Source organism: Jaculus jaculus, chromosome 13, assembly GCF_020740685.1.
Source record: "Jaculus jaculus isolate mJacJac1 chromosome 13, mJacJac1.mat.Y.cur, whole genome shotgun sequence".
NCBI lineage: Eukaryota > Metazoa > Chordata > Mammalia > Rodentia > Dipodidae > Jaculus > Jaculus jaculus.
This window is the reverse complement of record NC_059114.1, coordinates 45,099,490-45,110,662: the sequence shown is the minus strand read 5'-3', so window position 1 is coordinate 45,110,662 and position 11,173 is coordinate 45,099,490. Positions and strand designations below refer to the sequence as shown.

Sequence of the window (11,173 nt, the reverse complement as noted above, 5' to 3'; positions counted from 1 at the left end):
TGTTTCCCAAATTACTCTTTGACCAAGGATGTGTCTGCATTTGCCTGATTTTGCATCCATTAATAAGTTGCTTTTCATTGTGAATGAATATAGCCTGAGTGGATCCTTTCATGCTAGTGCCTTTGATAATATCTATCAATGACCATTGCAATATATGCCAGCACTTAAGGAATGCTTTTTAGATTTGTCATTAATAAGTAAAATAATCTATTTTGGAAGGGATCAAGATTTTATAGCGGCAAAATTTCTTGAGTTTTCAGGCAAAATAGAGAGTTCACAGAGCAAAGATTTTTTTTTTTTTGAGGTAGGGTCTCACTCTAGCCCAGGCTGACCTGTAATTCACTATGTAGTCTCAGGGTGGCCTTGAACTCATGGTGATCCTCCTACCTCTGAGTCCCGAGTGCTGGGATTAAAGGGTTGTGTCACCATGCCTGGCCTGATTCAAATTTTAACACTTTAATAAAATTATACTGGTGTCGGTAGGCACTCTGACTTAGGCTGTATGCTAGTGGTTGACTACTCATTGTTCAGTATCAGCATTATTAGGCTGTGCATGCAGACCACCCTCTGTGAAGAAACTGACCACTCCTTTGACATCTCATTCTATGCCTGGAGTTATATTTTCCATCACCACAAGCTCACTCAGCTTTACTTGGCAACATTATTATTCCAAGTGAAATTGGAGCTTTTCTAAATGACAAGGCCTGGATTGGATGACTGCATTTTCATTGGAAACTTTCTTATTGTATAATTAAAACACTGAACTTGACCTATACTTGTGAAAGATTTCTTTTTAGTCCAACTAAAGGAAGATGCTTTGAGTTAAAAAACAAAAACTCTCTAAAACCATCTCTACCTTTCAGTTCTTAACTGTTTGCTGCCCCTTTTCAGATAGATACATGTGCACATTGGTGAAGTACATACATATGTCCACTAAGTGATCATTGCCTCTACCATTTTCAGGTAGACCAGACCAACCGTTAGGTTCCACTTTTTTTTTTTTTTTGAAAGGAGATTTTCTTTTCATTTTGAGTTTGGATGTTCAGTAATCAAATTTCACACTCCATTTAAGGAGAGTCTATTCATACTAGAAATTTATCTTATCAGAGTTGATAAGCCTCAAAATAGAAAGTATGTATTTCCTAAGACTCATCTGAGACTATATAGAGAACACAAATTACTTAAACAAATGAGGATGATACTGTTTCTTGGAAAGAGGCATCCTACCTAGAGTACCCGAGATACCCACCACCTCCTTAAGACTGGTGAGCAGAGTGTCTGAATGGTCAGAGAGAACCTGTTCTACAGGGAACTTGGGCACTAGCCACTGTGTTCCTACTATAGGTGAATAATAAACCTTTATAATTGTATTTAGTTTTTACAAATTTCCAAGAGTCATAATCTATTGGCTAATAAATACTTATGGGCTTATTATGTGCACAATTTTTCTTGACTATGTTACCTAGATGAACAGAGAAACTGTTCACTGATACCTATGTACACAATGGCCCAATATTCTAAACTCATTGCTCCTTTAGTATTATGTTTATCTGCAGATAATCAGTACTAGAGACTACTCTGTTACAAATTAATTTGTAACACAATTCATTTATATTTATAAACTGTAAATTAACCTTTCAATTAATATAACTCTTAAATATAATCAAATGTACAGTATCACAATAGTTGTCAAAGGCATCTTATAGTCTATGATGTTTACAAGTTCTAGTTTTGTATCATTTTCAAATCAACATTATAAGATATGACCATTGAAATGATAATTGAAATATTAGTTTATGTTTAATATTTATTTATTTATTTGCAAGAAAAGGAAGAGAATGAATGGGCAGGCCAGGGCCTCTAGTCACTGCAAACTCCAGACACGTGTACCACTTTGCATCTGGCTTTACATCGGTTCAGGGGAATCAAACTCAGGTCATTAGGCTTTGCATGCAAGTGTCTTAACTGCTGAGCCATCTCTCCAGCCCTAGTTTGTATATTTAATTCTCAGATCCATGCTGTTTAGAAATAATTCTTAGAGCTGGGTGTGGTGGCACACACCTTTAATCTCAGCACTTGGAAGGCAGAAGTGGGAGGATTGCTGTGAGTTCAAGGCTAGCCTGAGACTACATAGTAAATTCCAGATCAGCCTTAGCTAGGGCAAGACCCTACCTCAAGAACTAAAACAAAACAAAACATAAAAGGAAATAGTTCTTAGGACAGCTCAGTGATAAATCATTTGCCCTATAATGGATGGCCAAGACCCTAACTTCAATTTTTAGTACTGCAAAAACAGAAAAATGAACAAAACTCCTTAAATGTTTACTTAGTTCTTTATGAATTGGCAAACAAAAAATCAAGTAGAGGGTTGGACAGATGGCTTAGCAGTTAAGGCACTGCCTGCAAATTCCAAGGACCCAGGTTCGATTTCCCAGGATCCACATAAGCCAGATACAAAAGGGGTGCATTCATCTGGAGTTTGTTTACAAAGGCTGGGGGCTCTAGTATGCCCATTCTCTCTCTCTGTTTCTACTTGACCATTTCTCTCTCTTTCTCAAATAAATAAATAAAAATATTTTTAAAAATCAAGTAGAAATTAATTATATATTTGATATATAGATATATAAAAAAGTGCAGGGATTAAAAGTATATGTCATCATGCCCAGCTACAGAGAAAATGGGCAGGCCAGGGTTTCTATCCACTATAAATAGACTCCAGATTCATGATCCTCTTTGTGCATCTGGCTTTACATGGGTACTGGGGAATCTAACTTGGGTCATTAGGCTTTGCAGACAAGTGCCTTAACCACTGAGAAATCTCTCCAGCCTTCAACTTTTTTTGTTTGTTTTAAAAATATTTTTATTTATTTGAGAGAGAAACAAAGAGGCAGATAGAGAAAGTATGGGCTCACCAAGGCCTCCTATCACTGCAAACAAACTTCAGATACACCACGTTTTGTATCTGACATTATGTGGGTACTAGGGAATCAAACCTGAACCATCAGGCTTTGTAACCAAGCACCATTAACTGCTGAGCCATCTCTTCAGCTCTGTTTGTTTGCTTTTTAAATTTTTATTAGCATTTTCCATGATTATAAAAAAAATATCCCATGGTAATTCCCTCCCCCCCCACTTTCCCCTTTGAAATTCCATTTTCCATCATATTACCTCCCTATCACAATTTATTTATTTTTTAAAATATTTTTATTTTATTTTTTTGAGAAAGGAGAGAGAGAGGGAAAGAAAGAGAGAGAGAGAGAGAGAGAGAGAGAGAGAAAGTGCATGGGCATGCCAGGGCCTCCAGCTGCTGCAAATAAACTTCAGATGCATGTACATCTTGTGCATCTGGCTTATGTGGGCTCTGGGGAATCAAACCTAGGTCCTTTGGCTTTGCAGGCAAGTGCCTTAACCATTAAGCCATCTCCCCAGCCCTATTTGTTTGCTTTAAAAATTTAAAATTTTTAAATTTAAAATTAAAAAAATTTTTTTTGTCATTATTTATTTATTTATTTATTTGAGAGCGACAGACACAGAGAGAAAGACAGATAGAGGGAGAGAGAGAGAATGGGCGTGCCAGGGCTTCCAGCCACTGCAAATGAACTCCAGACGCATGCGCCCCCTTGTGCATCTGGCTAACGTGGGACCTGGGGAACCGAGCCTTGAACCAGGGTCCTTAGGCTTCACAGGCAAGCACTTAACCGCTAAGACATCTCTCCAGCCCTATTTGTTTGCTTTTAATTTAGGGTCCTGCTATGTAGCTGAGGGCTGGCCCAGAACTCATGATTCTCCTGCCTCAGCCTTCCAAGTGCTGGGATGCCAGATGTATACCACTACACCTAGCTAAGTAAAAACTTTTAAAGTGACTGTAATCTAAAATTCATTCATAGCAGAGATCATTAATAACACAACCATTGGTTTTTGTGAACATTATAGAATATACAGGCAAAATTTCATGCATGAAGAGTATGGAAAACTCAATATACTATTAGTGGAACAAACATTCCAATCATTCAGTGTTGTCTCACAACAGTAAATAAACTTCAAAAAGAATATCCGTAGTGAGCTGGAGAGATAGATCAGCAGTTGAGGTGTTTGCCTAATGACTTGGGTTTGATTTCCCAGTACCCATGTAAAAGCCAGATGCACAAAGTGGTGCATATATCTGGAGTTTGTTTGCAGCTGCTGGAGGCATTGGTGCACCCATAGTCTCTTTCTGTCTTTCTTCTCTCTCTCCTTGCAGATAAATAACTAAACCTTTAAAAAATAAAAAGAGCACCATTGTAAATAGTAGACCCTGGACTAGGGATGTAGCTCTGGTAGATCCCTTGCCTACATGCTTCAGGCTCTGGATCAACTCTTTGGGAAACAAGCCAGCAAGAATGAGAGAAATCTGACATCTTTTTGTAAATATGAGTTAAAACATTTAACAAGGGCATTGTCCTTGAATCGATGAGAGAATGGTTTACATATTTGCTTAATCAATCAGTGTAAGTGGGGATGGAGAGATGGCTTAGTGGTTAAGGCACTTGCCTGAGGAGCCTAATGACCCAGGTTCAATTCCCTAGTACATGTGTCTGGAGTTTGGTTGCGCCCTGGTGCACCCATTCTCTCTCTCTCTCAAATAAATAAAAAAATTTAAAAATAAATATAAGTGAATCCATTTATAAGTTGATACTAGCCAAAATAACAGTACATATACATGCAAATAAACCTACATAATATATATGTTTTGTATATTAATACATACACATTGCAAATATTTCAATATCACAATGGTTTCATGTTTATAAATCTCAAAAACTGATTTTTCCAGGAGGACAAGTTTTTGAACGTATAACCTTAAATCAGATAGAGTTTCCATCCAGATACTGTCAGTTAAAACTATTTTTAGTCAGGCATGGTGGCATGTCTTTAATCCCAGCACTCAGGAGTCAGAAGTAGGAGGATCACTGTGAGTTTGAGGCCATCCTGAGAATACGTAGTGAATTCCAGGTCAGCCTGAGCTAGAGTGGAACCCTACTTCAAGCCCCTCCCCCATTTTTAGGTTAAATAACCTGGATGTACTTGTGAAAAGAGCAAATTATCTTAAAGTCTATTTTAGATGACTGTTGTGAAATCTAATGGGATGTAGTCTATCTTAGATGACTGTTGTGAAATCTAATGGGATGTTTCCATCAAGAGAAACAAAACAATACCTTTCATAAGTGAAGCATTTCCAACTGTTAATACGGTAACCAAACAATATTTTTGTGTATGCCATTAAAATTAGAATAATTGAAATGGTGAGTTATCAAGAAAATTCCAAGGATACCCTTTAATAAAACATAAACGCTTTATAAATACTTGAAATTTACAAGTTGAAAATGCGAATTCTGGGCAAGTTTTAAGTACATAAAAAGGAAAAGAAGGTAAATTCATTTAATACTTACACATTTATCCACCTGGTGTCGCTGTCCACCACAAGTTCTTTCTCCACAAAAGAAATGCAGTCTGTATTCCATGTTCACATGATCTTTTCCGTCATCATATCTGAAAAAATGGTAACGGTGAGACGTTTAAGAAATGAAGAACGAACAAGTCGAATTATCTTTTAAATTCGTGTGTCGATGTAAGAGTGAGTAAACTTTAGAAAAGGCTGGCAATGGTGTTTTCTTGGAGAGAAGATCCTGGAGCTCAGCGCCTGCTGCTCTCCTGTCTGCTGGTCGCCGCCTGGGGGACAGGGAGCGGCCAGCTCCACTACTCGGTCCCCGAGGAGGCCAAACACGGCACCTTCGTGGGCCGCATCGCGCAGGACCTGGGGCTGGAGCCGGCGGAGCTGGTGCCGCGCCTGTTCCGGGTGGCGTCCAAGGAGCGCAGGGACCTTCTGGAGGTGAATGTACAGAATGGCATTTTGTTTGTGAATTCTCGGATCGACCGCGAGGAGCTGTGCGGGCGGAGCGCGGAGTGTGGCATCCACCTGGAGGTGATCGTGGACAGGCCGCTGCAGGTTTTCCACGTGGAGGTGGAGGTGAGGGACATTAATGACAACCCGCCAGTGTTCCCAGCTACACAAAAGAGTATGTTTATTTATGAATCTCGGCAGCTTGGTTCTCGCTTTCCGCTAGAGGGTGCAAAAGATGCTGATATTGGAACAAATTCCGTGTTGTCTTACAGTCTTGACTCCAGTGAGTATTTTACTTTGGATGTCAAAAGAAATGATGAAGAAATTAAATCTCTTGGACTTGTGCTGAAAAAACTTTTAAATCGAGAGGAAATTTCTGAGCACCATTTACTAATAACGGCTATTGATGGTGGGAAACCGGAGCTCACTGGCACGACTCAGGTGAAGATCACTGTCCTGGACGTAAACGACAATGCCCCAGTATTCGAGAGGGCTGTCTACAAAGTCAGGTTATTAGAAAATGCACAGAATGGTACTCTAGTAGTGGTTGTTAATGCTTCTGATTTGGATGAAGGAATAAATAAGGAGATTGTGTATTCTTTCCATGCGGATTTACCAGCTGACATTCTGTCAAAATTCCACTTAGATTCAATCACTGGGAACATCACTGTAAAAGGTAACATAGATTTTGAAGAAACAAAATCTTATGAAATCCAGGTAAAGGCAACAGACAAAGGGAATCCACCAATGACAGATCATTGTACCGTTTTAGTGGAAATTGTGGACATCAATGATAATGTACCCGAATTAGTCGTCAAGTCGCTATCGCTACCCGTGTTAGAAAACTCTGCACTTGGCACCGCCATCGCCCTGATCAGCGTGTCTGACCGCGACTCCGGAGAGAACGGGCAGGTGACTTGCTTCCTGACGCCCCACGTCCCCTTCAGGCTGGTGTCCACCTTCAAGAACTACTACTCGCTGGTGCTGGACAGCGCCCTGGACCGCGAGACCACCCCCGGCTACGAGGTGGTGGTGACCGCCAGGGACGGAGGCGCGCCCGCGCTGTGGGCCACGGCCAGCGTGTCGGTGGAGGTGGCGGACGTGAACGACAACGCGCCCGCGTTCGCGCAGGCCGAGTACACGGTGTTCGTGAAGGAGAACAACCCGCCGGGCGCGCACATCTTCACGGTGTCGGCCACGGACGCGGACGCGCAGGAGAACGCGCGCGTGACCTACTCGCTGGTGGAGCGGCGCGTGGGCGAGCGCGCGCTGTCGAGCTACGTGTCCGTGCACGCGCAGAGCGGCCGGGTGCACGCGCTGCAGCCCCTGGACCACGAGGAGCTGGAGCTGCTGCGCTTCCAGGTGAGCGCGCGCGACGCGGGCGAGCCCGCCCTGGACGGCCAGGTGACGCTGCAGGTGTTCGTGCTGGACGACAACGACAACGCGCCCACGCTGCTGGGGCCCGAGGCGGGGGTGCAGGCTGCGGGCGTGAGCCAGCTGCTGTGGCGCTCAGTGGGCGCGGGCCACGTGGTGACGAAGGTGCGCGCGGTGGACGCGGACTCTGGCTACAACGCGTGGCTGTCCTACGAGCTGCAGCCGGAGGCGGGCGGCGCGCGCAGCCCGTTCCGCGTGGGGCTGTACACGGGCGAGATCAGCACCACGCGCGCCCTGGACGAGGCGGACGCGCCGCGACAGCGCCTGCTGGTGCTGGTGAAGGACCACGGCGAGCCCGCGCTGACGGCCACCGCCACCGTGCTGCTGTCCCTGGTGGACAGTGGTCAGGCGCCCAAGGCGCCGTCGCGCTCGCGGGCCTTGGTGGACGCCGCCGGCCGGGAGGCGTCGCTGCTGGACGTGAACGTGTACCTGATCGTGGCCATCTGCGCGGTGTCCAGCCTGCTGGTGCTCACGCTGCTGCTGTACGTGGCGCTGCGGTGCTCGGCGGCGTCGCCCACGGAGGGCGCGTGCGGGCCTGGCAAGCCGGTGCTGGTGTGCTCCAGCGCGGTGGGCAGCTGGTCGTACTCGCAGCAGAGGAGGCACAGGGTGTGCTCTGGGGAGGGCCCGCCCAAGGCGGACCTCATGGCTTTCAGTCCGAGTCTTACACCAGGTCCCATGAATCAAGAGAAAGAGGAGCAACTCGTTGGCGATATTGATTTTCCTGTCAATGTGAGTATTTTTTTTCTTTCCACAATATGCTTTTGTTGTTTATACATACCATCAGCGTTTTCACTCTGTTGGAAATATGTTAAAATTAATTACACTATATATGTTCCCCCTAATTGGCATCTTCAGCTTTCCTATTTGTGAGTAAAATTCCTGGTTTTCTTGAGACTAAAGTTTGAACAGAATATAATGCATGCGAATTGATAAATACAATAGCAGGATGATTATGATTATGATTATTATTGGTTTTTCGAGGTAGGGTCTCACTCTAGCCCAGGCTGACCTGAAATTCACTATATAGTCTCACGGTGGCCTCCAACTCATGGTGATCCTCCTACCTCTGCCTCCCGAGTGCTGGGATTAAAGGCGTGTGCCACCACACCGGGCAACAATAGTAGGATTATTAAACTGCTAAGTGTTTAGACACGAATGGAATTTTTTTCCATGTATGAAATGCATTATTTACAGAACTTGATTCCATTTTATGGCCAACTATTCTTTGTGTACTACAGTACTTCAAAATCAGTTGTCTTTTTAACTGGGAATTAATTCCTAGTAGGCTTTGGTAGAATTGTCACACCCATTTATTCAAATTAAGTGCTCACAATTCCTTTTTAAAAATTATGCTTAAACCATCTATTTTCAAATGATAGTTTATTACATATGTTCTCTTTTATGAAGACCCCCTTGTTTTTTGTTTATACTTTTATGTCTTTACTCCTCTTCTTTATTTCAAATATGGCCTTTACTTAAACCTTGCAATTTTATTTAGCAAAATTGACTGTTTTTGATTCTTTGTTATTGGTGTTGTTTTCGTTGTCATGAGATAGGATCCCAGTCTAGCCCAGGTTGACCCAGAACTCACTCTGTAGTCTCAGGCTGGTCTTAAAATCATGGCAATCCTCCTACCTCTGCTTCCCAAGTGCTAAGATTAAAGGCATGTGCAACCAAGTTTAGCTTCTATATAATTCTTATTCTATGCGTTTAATTAGTCTGTAAACTAAAATGAATGGGAAAGAACATATTATGAACATATTATGTTTTTCAGTGTGCTTTACTTATTTTGTAAAATATCTACACGTTTGGTCCATGTGAAAGCATGCTTACTTCTGTTTTGTTTGAAAACTTAGACTTTGTGAGTGTGGCTCTTGTAGGAAAGAAGCTAGAGGGTTTATTATTTTATTTTTACTAAAGTGAATATTTGTCTACAAAACATGGAGGAAATAAGTTCATAAGTTAAGAGGCAACAGGTGGCAAATGACTACTATGGCTATCTCTGTATTGCTTGTGTATGAAGATAAATTGTACTCATATATTTGTTGGGAAATCTTCATTAACAGCCAGGATTGTTCAGATTATGTCTGTCAAAAATTGACATAAAATTAAGGTAAACTCAAGAATCTTGATATGGAAATTAAAGTATATATTAATCAGCACACAAGGTTAGAGAGTTTTCGCATCTCTAAATAATTGCAGAGCGATGAGACATAACATTTTCTTACTATGTGACCACTTTGGGTTGACACAATTTATTAAGCAATTGAAGAAAATCTGATCATGCTGGGGACTTAGCACAGTTGGTAGAGTGCTTGCCTAGCATGCACATAGCCCTGAGTTCAACCACTAGCACCAAACAACATAGGTTGCATGTCTTTATATTCCTAGTACATGGGAGATGGAGGCAGGAGGACCAGAATTCAATGTAATCCCCAGCTACAGAGGGAACTTAAGATCAGCTTGGGCTACAAGGGAGCCTATCTCAAACAAGAAACAAAAGGAGGGGTTAGAGAGATGGCTTAGTAGTTTTTGCCTGCAAAGCTAAAGGACCCAGGTTCAACTCCCCAGGACCCATGTAAGCTAGATGATGCACAAGGGGGTGCATGTGTCTGGAATTTGTTTGCAGTGGCTGGAGGCTTTGATGTGCCCATTCTCTGTCTCTCTCTCTCAAATAAGCAAACAAAAATAAAGTATTTAAAAAACTTTTAAGAAGTCAGATGTGGTGGCGCACTCAGAGGCAGAAGGATCATTGTGATTTCAAGGCCACTCTGAGACTACATAGTCACTTCCAGGTCAGCCTGGGCTAGTGTGAGACACTACCTTAAAAAACAAAAACAAAAACCAAACCGAACCAAACCAAACCAAAACCTTTTAAGAAAGAAAATACTTTACATTGAATAAGTCTCCAGCAAAAGGTAATTAAATACTAAACGATTTAAATAAAATCATTACCTGTAAAACCATTATTTCAGGAGGACATGATAAAATTCATTAATGAGAGAAATTAAGGTAACAATTTCCTCAAGTGACTTAAGATTGGTGCTGAAACATATGTAAGATGGTAAAACTGACTGTCTAATTGCTTGGACAATGAAATTCTGCACAAGTCAGGGTGCTTTCAAATTGTTATGGAATAGAAAAAAACTGGCTTGAAAAAAGTTTAGAAAAATTCATTTCCCTCTCCTCATCCCATCCCTGACCTCCCATTTTAGATTGGTCTGATGTCTATTTTAACCATTTTGCTATCTTTATACCTTATGAAAATACATTATGCAGCCACTGTTTTGACAAACTATTTCTTATGCAGGAGACAAAGTCAGTATATTTTCAATGAAGTATTTAGTTGATCACTTTTGACTAAAATATATGAGTACAGATAAAGAGAAAGTTAGGTACCTTAGGTACTGGAGAGCAAGCAGAGATTTATAAACCATGAGAGCAAAAATGAGATTATCACTGTTTCTCATGGGAAGTGAATGTTTTACACACAAAATATTTATTTCAAGCTTCTAACTCCTCATGAAATCTGCCATGCACATTTGCCTCTTAGGTGACTCATCAAAGACAGTCAATTAAATGTTTGTACTCTTTGATTTCTTAAAATGATATTTGCAAATGTCTTTCAATGGCTTGTATTTGGAATCAGAGGTTCACTAGATACCATTCTCCTCAAGATTCAACATCAATAATACAAACCCAAGGATGAACAGAGTGCCATTTATTAATAACAATCCTCAGTATTTTATGAAGCAGGATGAATTTATCATGAATTTTCCTAATTTACACTTCACAATTAAATGATATAAAGTGTATATTAACTACAGCTGTAAACACTTAAAACATGCATGAGAAACG

General features: G+C 41.6%; 1 protein-coding gene across 6 annotated transcripts in view; it reads left to right on the top strand.

The window, feature by feature from the left end:
* Positions 1 to 11,173, top strand: part of LOC101615472 (protocadherin alpha-C2) — a 313,953-nt gene that overhangs the window by 14,496 nt on the left and 288,284 nt on the right. For 2 of the 6 annotated variants that reach the window (XM_045132062.1, XM_045132070.1), the window contains exon 2: positions 7,949 to 8,044. The exons of 2 other annotated variants lie outside the window; for them this stretch is intronic. In XM_045132062.1, coding sequence (XP_044987997.1) covers positions 7,949 to 8,044 — 96 coding nt within the window. Of the gene's footprint in view, positions 1 to 5,495; positions 8,045 to 11,173 lie in introns of those variants that run through there. 2 more of the 6 variants (XM_045132072.1, XM_045132064.1) reach the window with 2 other exon arrangements.